The sequence below is a fragment of the Cervus elaphus genome, chromosome 17 (assembly GCF_910594005.1).
Source record: "Cervus elaphus chromosome 17, mCerEla1.1, whole genome shotgun sequence".
Taxonomy (NCBI): Eukaryota; Metazoa; Chordata; class Mammalia; order Artiodactyla; family Cervidae; genus Cervus; species Cervus elaphus.
Window position 1 is genome coordinate 63,681,139 of NC_057831.1, and position 22,184 is coordinate 63,703,322.

The window sequence follows — 22,184 nt, forward strand, 5'->3', positions numbered from 1 at the left end:
CAAGAGAGAGCTGCTTGAGATAGGGAGAGTGGACATGAACCAGCATCCATTTTACACTTGGAAGGTTGGTGTAGAGCAAATCCTGAAAGATGATGCTGTGAAAGTGCTACACTCAGCATGCCAGCAAATCTGAAAAACGCAGCAGTGGCCACAGGACTCGAAAAGGTCAGTTTTCATTCCAGTCACAAGGTAAGGCAATGGCAAAGAATGCTCAAACTACCGCACAACTGCACTCATCTCACACGCTAGTAAAGTAATGCTCAAAATTCTCCAAGCCAGGCTTCAGCAATATGTGAACCGTGAACTTCCAGATGTCCAAGATGGTTTTAGAAAAGGCAGAGGAACCAGAGATCAAGTTGCCAACATCTGCTGTATCATTGAAAAACCAAGTTCCAGAGAAACATCTATTTCTGCTTTATTGACTATGCCAAAGCCTTTGATTGTGTGGATCACAAAAAACTGGAAAATTCTTCAAGAGATGGTAGTACGAGACCACCTGACCTGCCTCTCGAGAAATCTGTATGCAGTTCAGGAAGCAACAGTTAGGACTGGACATGGAACAACAGACTGGTTCCAAATAGGAAAAGGAGTACATCAAGGCTGTATATTGTCACCCCACTTATTTAACTTATATGCAGAGTACATCATGAGAAATGCTGGGCTGGAGGAAGCACAAGCTGGAATCAAGATTGCCAGGAGAAATATCAATAGCCTCAGATATGCAGATGACACCACCCTTATGGCAGAAAGTGAAGAACTAAAGAGTCTCTTGATGAAAGTGAAAGAGGAGAATGAAAAAGTTGGCTTAAAGCTCAACATTCAGGAAACTAAGATCATGGCATCCAGTCCCATCACTTCATGGCAAATAAATGGGGAAACAGTGGAAACAGTGGCTGACTTTATTTTTCTGAGTTCCAAAATCACTGTGGATGGTGATTGCAACCTTGAAATTAAAAGATCCTTACTCCTTGGAAGGAAAGTTATAACCAACCTAGACAGCATATTAAAAAGCAGAGACATTACTTTGCCAACAAAGGTCCATCTAGTCAAGGCTATGGTTTTTCCAGTGGTCATGTATGGATGTGAGAGTTGGACTATAAAGAAAGCTGAGTGCCAAAGAATTGATGCTTTTGAACTGTGGTGTTGGAGACTCTTCAGAGTCCCTTGGACTGCAAGGAGATCCAACCAGTCCATCCTGAAGGAAATCATTCCTGAATATTCACTGGAAGGACTGATGCTGAAGCTGAAACTCCAGTACTTTGGCCACCTCATTCGAAGAGCTGACTCATTTGCAAAGACCCTGATGCTGGGAAAGATTGAGGGCAGGAGGAGAAGGGGACGACAGAGGATGAGATGGTTGGATGGCATCACCAACTCAACGGGCATGAGTTTGGGTAAACTCTGGGAGTTGGTGATGGACAGGGAGGCCTGGCGTGCTGCTGTTCATGGGGTCGCAAAGAGTTGGACGTGACTGAACGACTGAACTGGACTGAACTGGCCCTGCACTGTGGCAGCTTGTGTATGCGGTTACGGATCTTCTGGCTTGATTGATGAGAAGCAGCATCTGGGCCTGTAGCTACTTAAACGCCCACCTGTTTTTCTCCGGCTCTTCCGAGCCCTGAGCCAGGTGAAGGTGCAGGTCCGCTGTGAAGGGCTCTAGCGTCTCCCAGAAGGCATCCTTGTCATCTTAATCAAGACACAGTGAGGAAGAGGCGCAGTTTTCAGTTTACAGCCATGGTTTCAGGGCATCCTTCTCAATTCCTGCTGGCTCCACACTCCCTTAAATGATGTTCAGCTTTCCTCCTTTACTGAGAACTTGTTCAGTACCAAAGACAACAGCCTTGTAAAAACTTCTCTTCTAGCTCCTAAAGTCTATACTATTCACACTGCTTCTGTCTCTCTGATTCAATCCTGACTGATACAATCATTAATAGTATGAAGATATACAAAATTTTCTACATATGATTAAGGTAAATAACAGAAAAACGGCAAAAAGGAACATATAGAAAGTTTATATACGCAAAAAATATCCCAAACACAAAAAGCTAACACAAGATGTTTGACCTCATCAGTTATCAGGAAAACATAAAGTATGAGCTATGATTTCATGCTCAGCAAAGCAGAAAATATTAAAATGTAGGAGAACTCTAAGAGTGAGTTTGGATGTGAAACAAGAAGTTGTACATATCATTGCTTAGAATGTAAACTAACCACTTTGGGGAATAACTTAGTAATACTGACAAAACTGAAAATGGACATTCCTCAAAGACCTATAAATTACACACTTCGGAAAGATTCTAGAAAACCCTCAAACAGCAATAATGGGGAGGAATGTGTCCTTTATCCAGAGAATAATGATACCAACATGCATGTGAGCTTGAGGAACTGTCCACTTACCTTGAAGTTGATCATCCAGGAGTAGGAGGTGGTCTAGTCACTCTAGTAAGAGGTAGTAAGTCTCTCATAAGATAGTTCTAGTGATCCTTGCCTTGAGGCAATCATGGCCTTGTAAATTTCCCTCCCCTTTTGTACGGCTTTGCTTTAGTGTTTCACCTCTAATAAACAAAATAGGGTGCAGGTGATGGAATGTTACTTGCAAGATTAGGTAATAAAAAGACTGAAGTTTCTGTCTTGGACACCCTCTCTTATTCTGTTACATTATAAGCTCTATGGAGAGACTGATATGACAAGAAAGTGAGGTGTCTCGCCACAATCCAGTCAGGCCCTCAGACCAGTAAACAGCCATAGGAGTGAATTTGGATATGGATCCTCCCTCAGTTGTGTCTTAAAATAATAATAGCCCTGTCTGATACTTTGAAGAAGTCTAGGATCCTGGACCTGAGATATCCAGCTAAGTCATACCCAGATTCTTGACCCACAGCAACTGTTGAGATAATAAATGTTTGTTGTTTCAAATCACTAAATTTTAAGGCACTTTGTAAAGAAGCAATAAATACTAATAAAATCTCCAATAATCACTGCAAACCCACAGTGGTAAACAAATGTATTATTTTCAGACCAAGAAGACGACTTCAATTATCTCAAATCAGTCATTAATTCAACCAGTAATTACTGAAGACCTAATTTATCAGGCCCTGTTGTAGGGATAAAGTTATGAAAAAAAAGTCCCTGACCTATGCTTTTATGGAGTTTTATACACAGACAATAAATAATAAAATATATCCTACGTGTCAGATGATGAAAATCCTATAGGGAAAAATAAAGCAAGTAGACAGGATAAACAAAGTTGGTCTAAGCAGGGTTTGCAATTTTCAAAAGTGTAGTCAGAGGCCTGCTCTGAAAAGACAGTATGCAAACAAAACCAAGGAAACGTGTGATGGAGCGAGTCACACAGGGTCTGGAGGAAATGCATTCCAGGAAGAGCGAAGAGCAAATGCAGAAGTCCGACGCAGGGCTGGGCCGAGCAGCGCAGCCTCCAGGGTCCCGGGTGCTCTGGAGGGAGCGGGAGCCGCGGGGCTCTGAAGAAAGGAGTAGGGCCACTGCGTGCTGCTGAGCCGCTCAGTAGTGTCCAATTCTTTGCGGCCCCACGGACTGCAGCCTGCAGGCTCCTCCACCCGTGGGGATGCTCCAGGCAAGAATACTGGAGTGGGTTGCCATGTCCTCCTCCAGGAGATGTTCTTGAACCAGGGATTGAACCCAGGTCTCCTGCACTGCAGACAGATTCTTAACTGTCTGAGCCACCACCAAAGCCCACCTAGACTAATGTTTTAAAATGATCACTCTTGCTGTTGTCATTAAAATAGTGTGTGATTGGGTTGGGGGGTGCAGGGCAGGCTTGGCGGTCATCAAGTGTAAAGAAAAGGAGACAGGCTAGGAAGTTTTAATAATCATCCCAGTAAAAGTATGGTGGTTCAGATCAGGGAAGGAAAAATGGTCAATTATAAATTGTTTTAAAGTAAGATTTAATAAGATTTGCCAGACAATTAACTTTGTAAAGTGTATGTGTGTGTGTAGATGCTCATTCATGTCCTACTCTTTTGCGACCCCATGGACTGTAGCCCCGCAGGCTTCTCTGTCCAGGACATTCTTCCAGCAAGAATATGGGAATGGGTTGCCATTTCTTCCTCAAGATATCTTCCAGACTCAGGAATCAAACCCAAGTCTCCCGCACTCCTGCACTTGGCAAGGAGATTCTTTTTTTTTTTTTTTTTTAAATTTTTTTATTAGTTGGAGGCTAATTACTTCACAACATTTCAGTGGGTTTTGTCATACATTGATATGAATCAGCCATAGATTTACACTTATTCCCCATCCCGATCCCCCCTCCCACCTCCCTCTTCACCCGACTCCTCTGGGTCTTCCCAGTGCACCAGGCCCGAGCACTTGTCTCATGCATCCCACCTGGGCTGGTGATCTGTTTCACCATAGATAGTATACATGCTGTTCTTTTGAAACATCCCACCCTCACATTCTCCCACAGAGTTCAAAAGTCTGTTCTGTATTTCTGTGTCTCTTTTTCTGTTTTGCGTATAGGGTTATCATTACCATCTTTCTAAATTCCATATATATGTGTTAGTATGCTGTAATGTTCTTTATCTTTCTGGCTTACTTCACTCTGTATAATGGGCTCCAGTTTCATCCATCTCATTAGGACTGATTCAAATGAATTCTTTTTGACAGCTGAGTAATATTCCATGGTGTATATGTACCACAGCTTCCTTATCCATTCATCTGCTGATGGGCATCTAGGTTGCTTCCATGTCCTGGCTATTATAAACAGTGCTGCAATGAACACTGGGGTGCACGTGTCTCTTTCAGATCTGGTTTCCTCAGTGTGTATGCCCAAAAGTGGGATTGCTGGGTCATACGGCAGTTCTATTTCCAGTTTTTTAAGGAATCTCCACACTGTTTTCCATAGTGGCTGTACTAGTTTGCATTCCCACCAACAGTGTAAGAGGGTTCCCTTTTCTCCACACCCTCTCCAGCATTTATTGCTTGTAGTCTTTTGGATAGCAGCCATCCTGACTGGCGTGTAATGGTACCTCATTGTGGTTTTGATTTGCATTTCTCTAATAATGAGTGATGTTGAGCACCTTTTCATGTGTTTGTTAGCCATCTGTATGTCTTCTTTGGAGAAATGTCTGTTTAGTTCTTTGGCCCATTTTTTGATTGGGTCATTTATTTTTCTGGAATTGAGCTGCAGGAGTTGCTTGTATATTTTTGAGATTAATCCTTTGTCTGTTTCTTCATTTGCTATTATTTTCTCCCAATCTGACGGCTTTACAGATAAGCAAAAGCTGAGAGAATTCAGCACCACCAAACCAGCTCTTCAACAAATGCTAAAGGATCTTCTCTAGACAGGAAATGCAGAAAGGTTGTATAAACGTGAACCCAAAACAACAAAGTAAATGGCAACGGGACCACACCTATCAATAATTACCTTAAATGTAAATGGGTTGAATGCCCCAACCAAAAGACAAAGATTGGCTGAATGGATACAAAAACAAGACCCCTATATATGCTGTCTACAAGAGACCCACCTCAAAACAAGAGACACATACAGACTGAAAGTGAAGGGCTGGAAAAAAATATTTCATGCAAACGGAGACCAAAAGAAAGCAGGAGTCGCAATACTCATATCAGATAAAATAGACTTTCAAATAAAAGCTGGCAAGGAGATTCTTTACCACTAGTGCCATCTGGGAAGCCTCTTTGTAAAGTACCTGTGTATGTATATCTGCTGAAGGATATGTAAATCATTAAACCAGAAAAGTACATGTTTCACTAATTCTACTTTCACATATTTATTATTCATAATGCCCTGGAATCTACATACCACTACTGCCTTGCTTTCACGCACAATAATGACTATTTTCAATGACTTTTCAACAGTTTCACATGCATTTTATTTCTTCAAGTATGCTATATTTTAATGAGCAACAGAGTGCTTAATTAACAAGTTGATCTTGAAACAATTCTGTATTACAGTAACTGTGATGGTTACTCTTCATTCCACTCCTGTGGGGTAACTCTGCCAACAGGGGAACGGCCCCACTGTATGCCAATCTGTGTGACTAGAAATACCCATGTAACAAGACAGAAAGAGGCTCCACTGGCTAGTAGGATATCACCATATTTGTCATGAAAATCTGGTGAGTGTTTTGAGTGACTCTGTCTAATTTGTTGAATCCTTCGGATCCTGAGAGCACTTAGCGCATTTCTGACCAAGGGAAACATCATGAAGGTATGACAGAGTTGAAGTTGATTGAAGCTGCTGGTTTATTTCCTTGCAAAGAAACCTGAAAAAACAAAAAACGGACAATGACATCTGATCTACATTTAGTTCTTCCCAGTTTGAAGGTCCCCACACCGCCTCCGGCAGTGTGGCCAGGCTGGTGAGTTTTGATATCATGACGTCTGGATCTGAGTCTTAGCTCTGCCACTGATCAGTTATATGAACTTGGGCAGTTCATATAGTTCTTTTTGCCTTAATTTCTTCAATGGCAAACTGAGGCAAAAATGTCCAGCTGGCAAACTGAGACAAAAATGTCCAGCTGATAAAATGGCTAAGATTTCCAACATGCCCCACTAGTCCAATGACCTGCCTGTGTCTACAGTAAAACTCTAGTTTCAGTCAGAATTACAAGGCATTCACAAGTACATCATATCTTTTTTCTTGCTCCTCTCCTCCCTTCTAAACCTCCTCCTCATTTCTTCACCTCTACCTGTAATTCTTGCCTTGCACTTTCCTACAGGGCAACTTCCATTTACCTTTAAATCCCGGTCCAAAAGCCATCGGTTCTATGAAGTCTTCTTGAAACCCCCCTAGGCTGAATAAGACCCTCTTCTCTGGGCTTCTATACTTCTTACAACCCTTCTTTCATACCATCTGGCATGATGCATTGGTTTAATCATTTTTAAAAACAAACTTAATTTCTTTAGTTTTAAGTTCACAAAAAATTGAAAAGGAAGTATAAAGTCTCCATATAATTCCTGACTCCACGCATGCATGCCTTTACCATCCTATACCAGCATAGCCCATTCGTTATATTTGTTGCAATGAACCTATACTCCTTTATCATATATGTCTTTTGCAAATATTTTCTTCTGGCCTGTGGCTTGTCTCGTCATTCTCTTAAAGAATTATCTTTATATTCTCCTCCAATAATCCGAAAAATCTTCAAGAGCAAAAAATGTAATTTTGCATACCCAGTAGCTGACATGAAAATTAAGAAAAAACATTTTTGAGTCAATCTGAAATATAAACGAACATTGGTTTTCTCATAAGAAGTTAAAATCAACTGAGAACAAGACCCCAAATCATGGAATCAGATGCACATGACCATAATAGCCCTAATAATTCTATTTTTCAAACAGATAGTTATGCTGAACAAGAGCTAGAAAAGCAGAAATGCAAGGAGGAGTCCTTTCTGTTCATTTCTCTTCTCCGTGCAAGCTGTCAAACGGTGCTCAGGCTCTAGCAGTGACATATGCTAACTGCACCCCAAACGCAGGCAACATGGGTACAAAAGGGCCTGAGGTCAGTACTCGTAAACTTTTAACTGTTCACTGAGATTTTCCAACTCAAATTACTTTATTCCCAACTTAGAAAACAAGACCCTAAGGTTCTCTTTTATTTCCTACCAGATGGTAAAGTGGTACTCTTCGTGACTGTGACAAACAGTGTAAAAACAGAACCAAATGCATTTCCTCTGATGTTTCAAGCAGTCATAGCTTTTTTTCCTGTTAGTCATGACTCTCTTCACCAAAAAGCACTGCAGCTTTAATCTGAAAGGCGTTCAGAGAGGTGGTTGAAGGTGGAATGGATCAGAGTATGGCAGGCGCAGCCTTAACCCAACACAGAACTTCCAGTCTTCACGAAGGCGCAGAGCTAGAGAACGATTTGCGATCACAGGGTCTCCTGGGGTCATCAATTCATGCCTGCTGCTTTATGACAGACTGCTTTCATTATTCCTATCCTCTCAATGTTAAGTTGAAACTCAAATACTTTGTCTCTAGTGACACGGGTTGCATCCCTTTGCTGCTTAGTTCATCCTTTGGCTATCACCATATCTGTGAAACTTTTTTCCATCTAGTCTGAATTTTCTTGTACCAGTAAGTGTCCATTATGAGACATAATGGACATGAGAAATAGAAATGAGAAACAGACATGAGAAATAGAAATGAGAAATAGACATGAGAAATAGAAATGAGAAATATAAGAATTTCATATTAGGAATGCTTTCTGTAGCTTTATGTAGTTACAGTCATTTCATTCTATAATAAAAAAAAAAAAAACTGCCACCTTTTCATTCTTTTTTGTTTTTCCTTGTAAGCATCAGCTAAATCAGAATCCATCGCTTTCATATCTACCTTTGATCTATTTTTGTTTATAAAACACATGTAAGGGCTGGGAACCCACTGATTAGAGAAATTTTCCATGTTCCTGAACTCCACATGACTTACTTTTACAATAAATTTTGTGTTATCTAAGAGCCTTAAGCCTATTACCCGAAGAACTGAAGCTATAGATTCCAATAACTGTATGAAAGCATAAAAAAGGAAAATTCAATAATATAATGCAGGTAAAGAAAATGCTTCTCAAAGTAGATGCTTTTTGATGAAAATGGACTGCAAAGAGAAGGGAGAAGACAGATTTTTCTAGGTAATAAGAAAAAAGTAGAGGTTCTCTCATGCCTGTGGCAATAAAAGAAAAAAAAATATGTTCTGAATAAATATAAATAGTTAAAGGGAGTGAGGTATCCTGTGAGGATGAAAAGGAAAGATGGATTGTCCCATCTATTGTATACAGTAAAGCAGAAGCACAGTTCAGGAAAAAATAACTAATACTGGACCTCAATCTAACTATAATAAGGAGGTATATAAATTTGAAACTTCACTGCTAACAATAACTTTAAATAACTACAGCCCATAAAAATAAGTAAAGCAATAACATAGGAAACAAACTAATATTTATGGCATATATGCCTGTTTGACAAATATTATGCCAAAATTTTGCACATCTGTAAAAAGAGTATGAGATGGTGATTATCTATCTCCATCTTACACACAGGAACAAATGACAGGGCAAGATGTGAAATCAAGTCCTTTGACTTTAAATACTGTGCATTTTCACCTATGCCATGTTGTCTTAGAGTACATTCAATTCTGAGCATTGGAAACAAACATACATACAAAGAAACAAAAGCTAGCCTGGTTACCAGAGACAGGTCTTCAGTTGAAAACGGGTCACTTCAGCTTACTATAAATACATACATGCATACATACATACACATACCTGTGTATTTCTGGAGTGACCCCTGGTGTGACAGGACCTGGGCTAGCGGTACCATCTCTGTTCTTATTACAGCTCTGACAGAGGGAGGGATGGACAGAGCACGGTCCCAAGGGAGGAGGCAGTTTAGGGAAGGTCACCGGGTACCCTTGATCCACAGAGGACAGGCACATCTCACCCTGGGGTTCTAGAAACGGTTTTAGAGGAGAAGACACCTAGGCTTGATCTTGAAGGATGATTAAGAAACATAAATACATGTAACTCCATGGCTGATTCATGTCAATGCATGACGGGACCCACTACAATATTGTGGAGTGATTGGCCTCCAACTAATAGAGATAAATGAAAAAAAAAAAAAAAAAGAAACGTAAGAAACAAAACTGGCAGGAAAAGAATGTAGACCGAGTTCCACCAGCAGAAGCGCAGAGCGGGGGACAGGACGGAGCGGGGCGTCTGACGCGCTCAGCAACACCAAGTGATGAGGACTCAAACAGCAAACACTGCAGCTGAGCCTGGAGGGAGGAGGAAAGGACCGCAGTGTGTGCTGAAGACTTCAATGCCTTGCTGTGGCAACTGGACTCAATTCTATAGGTCAGTCTTTCCCATTGTTGAGGAAACAGTGCTCAAACACAAAGTCTTTCCTGTAAGTTAACAAGAATTCTTAATTCTGTGATTTTTCCCCTTATAATAATACAATATGAAGAAATACAAGAAAATAATATGAGAATTGACTGATGTAGCTTATCAATTTCTAGTACCTGTGTTTATCCTTGTTTTGCATTTCGATTGCACTCATGTACATTTATCTGTCCTGGGCTAATATGAAAAGAATAGAGGCAGGTTTTATATTTAAACAATGCACTGATTTCAGGGACAGAATAAAGAATTAGATGAACAGAGTCACCCACAGCTTACCATACAGCACAGGCACCTGAGAATAATGAACACTCGGCCGCTGAAAGCAATGCTACCATTTCAGGACAATATTAACTGTCTTACTGACTTATATTGCAAATTTGAATTTTCTTTGTCGAATAGTTTGGTTTCTTTTTTAATTTGAAAATTCGTTTTGGTTTCATAGTTGTGTTAAACTTTAAACATAAAGAAGAATTTGATTTTATGTTTATACATAAATACATGTGATTTTGCAATCAAATAATTTAAGCAGATACCAGTTGAGATAAAATGATTTCTTTCCTCTTTAAAAAGATTCCATATGTAATCCACAATTGAGAAACACTCTATTGATGCAGAGAAACTACCTATTGGTTTAATCAGGAAAAATTTAAGGTGGGGGAAAATCTGGAGGAACAAACACTTTACAAAATAGATTAGGTGAAAAAATGGTAAGAAAACAGCAAAAGTGGCAGAAAAGTTAAGAGGTTAGTTAAGTGTTTCTTTCAATGGTATACTAAAAAGATGATGAGGATATGAATTAAGTACTGACAACAGAGACAGAGAGGAGATAGAATTGAGACATATTAGGGAAAAAAAATCATTGATTTTTTTGAAATCAAATACTGATTTGAAAATAAGTTACTCTAAGTAAATTGTGTATTCTATTCACTTAGCCTTTAGGTTAAGATTATGCCCAAAACTGTCTCAATTTCTGTTAAAACTCAGCAGACACTGACACTGTAGCTTTTAGCTGATCCCATGAAACTAGAATTTGGGTGATACAGAATTAGAATTCTTGATACAGAATGCAGAAAGGTCAAAGCAGACATAATTGAGGTGTACTAGGAATGACAGGTATAGATATTTGAGTAGATGAAAGAGAAAGAATCCTAAAAGGATTTTACTGCATGGTCCTAAAATTAAAAAAAAAAAAAAAAAAAAAAAAACAACGATTTCACCCAGCCTAAGAATAGCCTGACATGGGTCAATAAATGACCTGCTTAACTTTGGTATAAGGCTTTCTAATTTCAGGAAGAAAATTGGAAACTGTATCCTACTTCTCAAATGTGCCCAGGTAGGACTATTAAGTATCTCAAAGGGAGATAATGCTCAAGAAGCAATTAATACCAGGGTTTCCCAACTTGGACACTATAGACATTGTGGTCCAAATCATTCTCTGCTGTAGGAGGATGTCCTGTGTGTGGCAGGGTGTTTAGTAGCATCCCTGTCTCTATACACTGCACACCAGCAGTACCTCGTTTTCTTCAGCTGTGACACCAGACATTGCCAAATGTCACTTGTGGGGCAAAACCATTCCTGAGCACCACTGACACATACAGGGTCAAGTATCTTCCATCACTACTGCCACAATCTTCTAAACAGCGCTGTTCTATTCAACACAGAAGGCTTAAATTATAAATTACATTCTCTACTATGAGATGCATGTAAGTTGCCCATCACAACTTTTTTCCTCAACTAATCTCAATTTTTCAAAATATTCTGTGCAGTATAACTTAGATAAATCATTTAATCTATCTAGGCATCTGCTTCTTCATCCGTAAAATTAAAAAGTGGAACTAATTTGGCTTTTCCCAAACCCGCCTTAGTTATTTGGAATCTTCATTACAAAATGTAGATTCCTGGGCCCCATGTCAAATATATTGTAACGGAGTATCCAAGGAAGAAGCCTGAGAATCTCTACTTCTGAAAACAAGTTCTCAGGAGAATCTTGTCATCAGACAAGTTTATGGAACACTGAATCAGATAATCTCTAAGGTCCTATTCAGCCCTAACACTCTAGACCTTTCAAAGAGAAAAACATTTTAGGAAGACATTTATTCTTTTAGGCCACTGAAAGAGTACAGTACTAATTGAATTCAGCACCAGGGTAATTTAGAAGCAGCACCTGAGTGACCTGAAAGAGTTGCAGGGAACCCCTGTGAACACATTAGTCAACAAAACATTCGGCAGCATTTAAAAACATTAAAAGCACGAGTAACACAGGCGTTCTGCTGTATAGCGAATAATATTCTTTCAAAGCGAAGGCTCCTAGACTCCATTACTCAACTGCAACAGTTTTATTTCCACCTTTTATTTCTACTCTTCTTCGACAGCTTCAGAATGCTGACGCAAAATAAGAAACAGTAAAAAGGTAATTGTCTTGAAATGAAAATGCAGCGAATCGGCAGTGTCTTCGTTCATTTATGTATTTCTCAGAAAATTAGGCTGCTCAAGGAGGGATTAAGTGTACACGATGTGGTGTCACCCATCAGAACTACTGAAGCCTTCAGCCTTTGTGTGACAGGAGATCTGGGAACCCTACATGAAGCAGTGCCACTGAAGGAAATGCTGAACAACAGCTCTACTTCACATGTAACGACATCGTCTCCTGAGTCACTCAACCATGGATGGTGCAGCCATTCGTTTAAGGGTGTGGGTTATGTCACTGTATTAAAGGGACACAGACGGGGTCACCTGAACAAACACAAAGGCAGATTACAGTGGTGGATGATCGTGCCGGGAGGGCGACATGACAGACTGGACAACTTGCCAGTCGATGCCCGCGAACGGCAAACGTTGCCTGAAGAGTGAAGGGACGGAAGGTCTGTACTCTCCCTCAGGTGGTGCTTCTCACAGCCAAAGTGAAGAGACTGCTTCTATCTTATACAGGATGCTGAAAGGACTCAATTCCACCCATCCTCCGAATAACCACAGTGTTCCTTCAGGCAATTCCTTTTATGTAACTGATCACATTAACACGCTTCACTCCTGAAGTGCCCGTTATATTCTCTACAGTCACAAAGCACTCTCATCTATCCTCCTTTCTCCCTTTCTGACAGCTACGCGTAACAACAAAACTGCTACAGAGCGGTTGGGGGCTCTTCTCCATGCCACACTACAAGTCAGGGGCATGACTGTTCTCTGTTAAACTTTATCTTGTTTTCTTATTAAACTTTAGCGGGTTGCATTTCCTCTTCCAGGGGTCAAATCTAAGTCTGCCACATTGCAGGCAGGTTCTTTACTGCTGAGCCACCAGGGAAGCCCTGAAACCCTAGTAGTTCCAGAAAAGTTCCATGGTATTTTTTTTTTAACCTAGCAATCATTTTATTATACTTCACAGTTTTGTGGGTCAGAAATTCGAGCAGGACTGAGCTTGCAAGGATGACTCTACTGTTGATGTTGATAAAAATCAATTGGTGGTGTTCATATAGCAAATGGGCTGGTTCAGTGAGTCTAAAAGTGACTGGAATACAAAATTTATCTTTTAACTCAACTTGCCTGACGCTGATTTCAGTAGTAAAGTGACCTTCTATCAGCATTTCCCCAAAGATATACCCATTTCAGTAGCTCTGTTTGATGCTAGTGAGTGTTATTTATTTAAACAACTTCAGTGTCATCTAAGTTTGGGAAATATGCAGGTAATAAAGTCGAACTCTTTTCTTACTGAAGTATTTCCTAAACCTGCATGGTGCTAAGGCATACCGTGATTCTCTGAGAGGAACGCCATGTGGAGATTCCCAAACTTAGCTGAGCCAGCCATACTTTCTTCCTCTGGAGCATATTTCCATACTAGTGTTTTCCAGAACACACTTTGGGGAACACCAAAGGATGTCTCTGGTTTTCAATGCTGTTACCTCACTGTACTCACTTTAAATGGTTTAATAGCTCCAGGAGGCATCTTGCAAACTACATCACTTCCTTGTGGGGACTTGCAGCATACGACTCAAGAGAGTGTAGAGTGTGTTAGCCTGGGCCTATCTTAACACTCTCAGCAGTTAACTCTAGCTTTCATTATGTGAGTTTGACTTCCGCAGTTTTAATATTTTGTGTGTTTTTCTCCTTTCTACATCTCTAAATGGCCATTAGAGTTGCATCAATGACCCCTCTTTGCATAATGTGAAACTTTCATTTAAGTCTTGAAATAAAAACTTGCAAGGTATTCTTGTCTTTATTTATTCATATTCATATAAAAGTAGAGAAAAATTAAAATCTTAATGTTTAACTTTTAGATATCAACCACATTTGAGTTTTGAAAGAGTGTCTCTATTTTTCATGAAAATTGTTTTCAGCTACTGGTCAAAAATTAGGGCAGTAACAGTCTATTCCAGAAGTTAATTCAGATCATATCCACATTTAGATTGGAAATATTGAGTGCTGAGAAATAATTCTTTCATCCTTGTTTCTGAAAAATCCAGATTTTATTTCCTACTTGGACTATCTCTGTCCTCCTAAACTCTGTTCAAAATATATCTGCAAATACAACCTTTATGAAAAAGACTTTTGTTATTGCCATCACCTGGGCAACTTACAGAGCACTTGCAGAGAAATATCATTTGATGAGAAGAGTACTTCACAGCCCTCAAGTAGTAACTGTGATCACTTAGCAAGTTGTTTTTTTACCAGTCCTTTCAGTATTATTTATTTTTTTATTTTTGCTTTCATACAATTTTGGAAACTTTTAACAAGATGCTGGTATTCTACTTTTTTCCCTTTCCATTTAGAATTCATTATTTGGAAGTGAGAAAGACTTTGGCCAGAAGGGCTGACTTTAGTAAACTGATTTTTTTTTTTTTTTCCCCTTGCAGATGCCTCAGAAGACACAGTAAGACAGGATGCATTTTGCCAAACCTTGGGGCACGGTGCCTGCTTCAGTGAACTGATATTTCATTTCAGTTTTTCTTTTAAATCCCTGAAGGAAAAAGGCTAAAGAAGAAAGCAAGTCAAGGAGGTTACCCATCTAAGCACATGCAATAGAAATTCAGAACACAGATTCTTGTTTTGAAATCTTAAGGTTTCCAATTAGAATTCTGGTTTCAAAGAGGTTACTTTCACTTTCTTTTTCTTTAATCTAACAGAGTCTAAAATTTCATAGACTAAGTGGGCATTCTTAAACTAACCTGGCATAGTTTAAATAATTTGAACATCTGTTAACTCGAAAAGTAAGATTAATATGCAAATAGGCCATAATTTGATTATACATATAATTTATGTGGGCTTCCCTTGTGGCTCAGCTGGTAAAGAGTCTGCCTGCAATGCAGGAGACCTGCGTTCAATTCCTGGGTTGGGAAGATCCCCTGGAGAAGGGAAAGGCTACCCATTCCAGAATTCTGGCTTGGAGAATTCCATGGATTCTACAGTCCATGGGGTAGCAAAGAGTAGGACAGGACTGAGTGACTTTCACTTTCACTTCCATAATTTATATATAGCTTAGAACCTAGCTGATGAGGATCTGTGGGCTTCTTATATAGACTATGTATATCTATTATCACATTCATTGAATCCAAATCATAAGATCTGAAAGACCCAGACATCACTTTAAATTGATATTTAATGCTTATAGTCAGCTTTTGGTGATTGGTCATTCATGACTTAGTACTATAAATAAATGTTAAGGAAAAACATGGGTAGCAACAGGAAGACAGAGTGGAGTAAATACAGAGATTAAGCTACTCCTTTCCTGAATCCACATCTAACTGAGGGAGAATCAAACACATGTATGCATTTTTCTAGTGTAAGCTATTTACAAAAGAGGCACAAAGATCAAAGCATAGACACAGGAATGAATCCTTTGCCCTCCCTTAGATCAGGACACTGAGTAAGCAACGGGATGCTGTTACCAGAAGAAGGTGGAATGCATACTGAATGGGCAACGGCACACCAAAACAACAAACAAACAAACCCAAAACCAAACACGACCTCCACTCGACTGAGAGAAAAACTGATCCAAATGCAGGTCCACTGGAAAGGGAGTGGAGACAGCAGTGTAGTCATTAAATGACAGGGATCCATGGACTAGATTCTCTCTAGCTTTTTCCATCTATAACATTTTATTTCTATTATCAAAAGTTTCAAATAAATGTGTTGCACTGGCACAGAGAAGTCAGTAAAAGGAGCAATGAGACTGTGTTAGGATGGGAGCATGTACACTCTTCTTTCTGCTGCTTATGTACAGAACTGAAAATTTCCATTTCAAGATTTTTGCATAATGAAATGATCCTCTAGAAAATCCTAAATAGTATTACCACTGTTTTGTGCTTAAATATGATTCAGTTAAGCTCCTATTATGTGACTGCAGCCTGCTATACACTGGAGTTACAAAAATGGATCAGAAAGGTCCATTCTTCCCAAGAATGCTCAGTGGGAAAGACAGATAATGATAAGGTTTCAATATGAAAAGTTCTATAACAGATATGATCAAGATGCTAAGCCACCAAAAAAAAAAAAAAAGGCATAGACGCCAGCCAAAGAGCTCAGTAAAAGCTTCCTGGAGTAATGGATGAGTGAGCTAAAGTTCATAAATAAGCTCAACTAGATGTAAAGGAATGGTGGTAGAAAGCTTTATTGAGGGTTTTTCTCCAACTAGCAAGACTAAAATTTAGTTTTCAAACATTTCCTCTTTAAAGGTGATCTTCAGGTCTGATCATATACAGATTAAATTCCATGGAAAAGAGATCTAGTTTCAAACAATTAATGAACCCTGAAAAATTCCTGAGCTTCCAGTTTTTTCTCTTGTGCCCCATCTGGTTCCCCCTCATTCAATATAAATAGATATTACAAAGAGCAATAATGGCTCCTATGTCTCTAAAATGATAATAGTAAATCCCTTTTCCTGACTTTTCTGCTACAATAAAATCCAATGATGCACCCCTCTTCTGAATACCTTCTCTTCCATTAGCTTCTATAATATCGCTTAAGTTTTCTTTCTATTTCTATGGCTATTTCTTCTTTACAAACTCATTGTTCTCCAATAGGTCCTTCGTGAAGGAGTACTTCAAGGATCTATATGCTCTTTCTCACTCGCTAGGTACTCCTAGGCACACTAATAAACATACCATCAACGGGCAGTTAGATGACTCCCAAATTATGTCTCCACATATAAGCTGTCTTCTTAGATACAGGGCAATACATTAAACTGCCTTCTTTATATCTCTCCTAAGATAATTCAAATTCAAAGATATTATGAAATAATCCAAAAATAATTTGATGTCTACAAAATCAACAGGTATAAGTGTATTCCCTTCCACACTCAAACCTGGTCTTTATTAATGCTTTTCCTAACCTAGCAAAGATTACTTCCACACATGTGGTGGAGCAATTTAAACTTAGAAATGATTCTTGATACCTTCAACTCCCTTGAAACATTTAATACAGCACAGGATTCTTTTAAATTTTCATCCTAAAAACACCTCAAATTCATTAATTTCTTTCTATCCAAACTGCCTCTATCATAGCTCAACTTTTCTTCATAGGATCTCCATAAATGGTGTCTCCACAATGCATCTGCCATCCCACATTCTCTATCTATTCTCCCAACTACTCATAGGTGATTTCTCTGCCATCCCACATTCTCTATCTATAGGTGATTTCTTTCTGCTTGAGATTTTTTTGTGATTTTGTCTTCCCCAGTTTTATTGAGGTATAAATGACATATGGCATTACATAAATTTAAGTTACATAGTGTGACAATTTGATGTATGTATACTCTGCGAAATGAACTACAATAATTACATCCTTCACCTCACATAGTTGTCACTGTGTGTGTGTGTGTGTGCGTGCATGTGTGTGTGAGGGAGAGAAGAAGAGAGAGAGATGAGGGCATTTAAGATCTACTTTCAAATTTCAAGTTTACAGTACAGAATTGTTAGTATACACAACAAGCTATCAATTAGAGCTTCAAAACTTACGACTGGAAATTTGCATCCTTGAATACACATCTCTCAATTTCCCCCATCCCCTGTCCCTGACAACTACCAATCTACTCTCCGTTGCTATGAGTTCAGTTGTGTGTGTGTGTGTGTGTTTTCCAGTTTCCACTTATAAGTGAGATTATGGAGTATTTGTTTTTCTCTCTCTGACTATTTCATTCAGCACAATGCAGTCTAGGTTCTTCCATGTTGGCCCAAATGGCAGAATTTCCTTTTTTGTTATAGCTGAACATACAACACGTTTTACTTATCTATTAATTTGTCAACAGAAGGGTTATTTCCACACTTTGGCTATTGTGAATAATGCTACAATAAACATGGGGGTACAAATATCTCTTCAAAATACTAATTTTGTTTCCTTTGGATGTATACCCAGAAATGGGATTTACTGGATCATATGATATTTCCATCTGTATTTTCTGAGGAACCTCTATAGTGTTTTCCAACCCAATGTATATTCCCACCATCAGTGCACTAGTGTTCCCTTTCCTCCAAATCTTCCAAGACACTGGGTCTCTGCTGCCTTTTTGATAGTGGCCATCCTAACACGGGGCTTCCCTGTGGCTCAGACGGTAAAGCGTCTGAGCAACTTCTCTCTCATCCTAACATGTGTGAGGTGATATCTCACTGTGGTTCTGATTTGCATTTTCCTAAGTAGCGATGCTGAACACATTTTCATGTACCTACTGACCATATGTACAGCTTCTTGGGATACATGTCTATCCTCATTCTTTGCCCATTTTTCACCTGGGTTGTTTATTTGCTATTGACTTGCATAAATTCTTTGTATCCCCTGTGTATGAATCCCTCAGCCTGTATGTGCTTAGTCCCTCAGTCGTGTCTGACTCTTCGTGACCGCATGGACTGTAGCCGGCCAGGCTCCTCTGCCCATGGGATTCTCCAGGCAAGAATACTGGAGTGGGTTGCCGTGCCCGCCTCCAGAGGATCTTCCCCACTCAGAGATCGAACCCAGGTCTCCTGCATTGCAGGCAGATTCTTTATTAGCTGAGCAACAAGGGAATCCCTTATCCTGTATATTATCCCTTATATATACATCCCTTAGATATATGGTTCTCAAATATTTTCTCCCATTCCACAGGTAGCCTTTTCATTTTATTCCTTTTGCTTTGCAGAATCTTTTTGATACAGTTGTATTTTTTTAATTTTGTTGCCTGTGGCTTGGTGTCAAAATTTAAAAAAATCACTGCCAAGACCAACAACTTGGAGCTTCTTCCATATGTTTTCTTATAGGAGAGTTTCATGATTTCAGGTCTTACACTTAAGTCTGTAATCCATTTCAAGTTAAATTTGACAAGTGATATAAAATAGGGCTCTAGTTTAATTCTTTAGGATGTGAATATACAGGTTTCCCAATGCCAGTTATTGAAGAGACTATCTTTTCCCCAGTGTGTTTTTTGTGCCCTTGTTAAAACTATGGGATCATATATGTGTAGGTGTATTTCTGGCTTCTCTTTTCAGTTCCCTTGGTCTGATGTGTGTGTTTTTATGCCAGTACATATTGTTTTGATTACTATAGGTTTATAATACAGTTTGAAATAAGTGAGTGTGATGCCTCCAGTATTGTTCTTTCTCAAGACTGCTTTTGGTCATTATGGTCCTTATAGTTCCCATAAAAATTTTAAGATTATTTTTCTATTTTTTTGAAAAATACTATTGGTATTTGGGAGGGATTGCATAAATTATATAGATCACTTGGAAGGGCAGACATTTTTATAATATTAAGTTATTCCAATCCATAAACATGTGATATCTTTCCTTTCATATGTGTCTTCCTCAATTTCTTTCATCAATGACACAGTTTTCAGAGGTCTTTCACCTCTTTAGTTAAATTTATTCCTAGATATTTTATTGTTTTTAATGATATTGCAAATGGGATTGTTTTCTTCATTTCTTTTTCAGATAGTTCATTTTTAATACATAGAAATGCAATTGATTTTCACATGTTGATTTCATATCCTGCAACTTTACTGAAAAAAATAATTAGGGGAGGATTCTACAGGATTTTCTACATGAAGTACCATGTTATCTGAAAATAGAGACACTTTAACTTCTTGGTTTCCAACTTGGATGCCTTTAATTTATTTACATTTCCTGTCAGATTGCTTTGGCTAGGACTTCCAATACTATGTTAAATCAAAGTGGCAAAAGAGTGCACCCTTGAGCTGTTCCTGATCATGAGGAAAAACTCAGCTTCTCACCTTTGGGTATGATAGCTGTGGGCTTCTCATACATGGTCTGTATTATTTTCAGGTACATTACGCTATACTCAACTTTTTGAGAGTTTTTGTCATAAAATGATTTCAAATTTTGTCAAATGCTTTTTCTGCATCTATTGAGGTGATCATATGGTTTTCATCTCTCATTTTGTTAATGTTCTGTATCACATTTTTTTACTTGTATATGTTGAACCCTCCCCTTCACAAGTGGTCTCTAAAAGCAGAACAGGACTGCAGCACATCCACACTGACAAATCTGTATTATACTCTCAGATGATTTACTTTTAAAATGTTTAAATAAAAATAGTATAATATATATCTGAATAAATAAACCTCAGTTTATATCCTAGGGGATGTTATCATTTGAACTGTATTAATAATAAATGCATGGGTTTCCTAGGTGGCGCTAGTGGTAAAGAACCCACCTACCAATACAGGAGACATGAGAGACATGGGTTCGATCCCTGGGTTGCAAAGATTCCCTGGGGGAGGACACGGCAACCTGCTCCAGGATTCTTGCCTGGAGAATCCCACGGACAGAGGAGCCTGGTGGGCTACAGTCCATAGGGTCACAAAGAGTCAGACACGACAGAAGTAGCTTAGCATGCATGCAGTCAGAAATGCACATTTCAGGAATAGTTACATATGCACCTGGCATATAACCACAGAGATGTATATCCGAGGGCTTATTTAGAATAAAATATATTAGAAATAATTTTTCAATGAAAATATGAATTAGACAGTGACTGCTGCCATGAAATTAAAAGACACTTGGCTCCTAAGAAAAGGTATGACAAACCCAGACAGTGTATTAAAAAGCAGAGACATCACTTTGCCAACAAAGGCCTGCAGAGTCAAAGCTATAGTTTTTCCAGTAGTCATGTACAGATGTGAGACTTGGACCAGAAAGAAGGCTGAATGCCAAAGAATTAATGCTTTTGAACTGTGCTACTGGAGAAGACCCTTGAGAGTCCCTTGGACAGCAAGGACATCAAACCAGTCAATCTTAAAAAAAATCAACCCTGATTATTCATTGGGAGAACTGATGCTGAAGCTGAAGTTCCAATACTTTGGTCACTTGATGCGAAGAACTTACTCATTCGAAAAGAACCTGATGCTGGGAAAGATGGAGGGCAGGAGGAGAAGGGGGTGATACAAGGTGAGATGGTTGGATGGAATAACTGACTCAATGGACGTGAGTCTGAGTAAACTCCAGGAGACAGTGAAGGACAAGAAAGCCTGGCATGCTGCAGTCCAAGGGGTCACAAAACGTTGGACACAACTTAACGACTGAACCACAACAACAAGATACATGGTTCACTAGAAATGTTATATTAGGTCTAATAATACTCTTGCATTGATGAAGAATGAAATTCTGGCACACACAGTAGCCTGATAAACTGGAAATAGTCCTTTAATTTTAGAGTTCTATTTGCCCTGACTCTATCTACTGTATACAGAATTCTATTCTCTAATTAAACTATCTGGTTGGCTGTTCCTGCCTTTAAAAAGAATATCACCCTTGTTTTAATGTAAGAAGTGTGCCAAAGTGCCTAAGGACATTGCCCTGAATTTCTGTTCTCATAGCTTCTTTCTATTCAATCCATATATGAGAATGTTAAGTTAAAGAATTTCTTTCATCATAATACCATCCATGTGAACAACCTACTGAAACTATTAGTGAATACAAATATTTAAGTGAATACAAATATTTACCAAAGGAACATGAAAGGCCAAATTGTCTTAGGTCAGAACACAGTATCAATAGTCACTTATTGTTTTTAAGATAAAGACTTACATTGGATATGACTATCCCAGTCTGCGCAGGCTGCCATGAAAAATACCACAAACTGCCTGACTTACGCAGAGTTTTACTTCTCACAGTTCTGGAGGCTGGAAATTCTAAGATCAAGGGCAAGCAGGGTTTGTTTTCTGGTGTGGGCCCTCTTCCTGGCTCACAAACAACTGGCAGAAAAAGAACAAGCTCTGCTATCTCTTTCCTCTTCTTATATATATATTTTTTTCTCTCTTCTTTTTCCTCTTTGACCAGTTTGTTGGCATGCATGTGAGCTCATCCACTCAGTCATG

The 22,184-nt window shown here is 39.0% G+C and overlaps 1 protein-coding gene across 1 annotated transcript in view; it reads right to left on the reverse strand.

Annotated features, from left to right (window-relative positions):
- Positions 1-5,843: 5,843 nt before the first annotated feature.
- Positions 5,844-22,184, reverse strand: part of LOC122673383 (cytochrome c oxidase subunit 7B2, mitochondrial) — a 125,971-nt gene continuing 109,630 nt past the window's right edge. Inside the window, exon 3 of the mRNA XM_043871114.1 lies at positions 5,844-6,260. Within this exon, the coding sequence (XP_043727049.1) occupies positions 5,962-6,201 (240 nt within the window). The 5' untranslated portion in view covers positions 6,202-6,260 and the 3' untranslated portion in view covers positions 5,844-5,961. The remainder of the gene's footprint in view (positions 6,261-22,184) is intronic.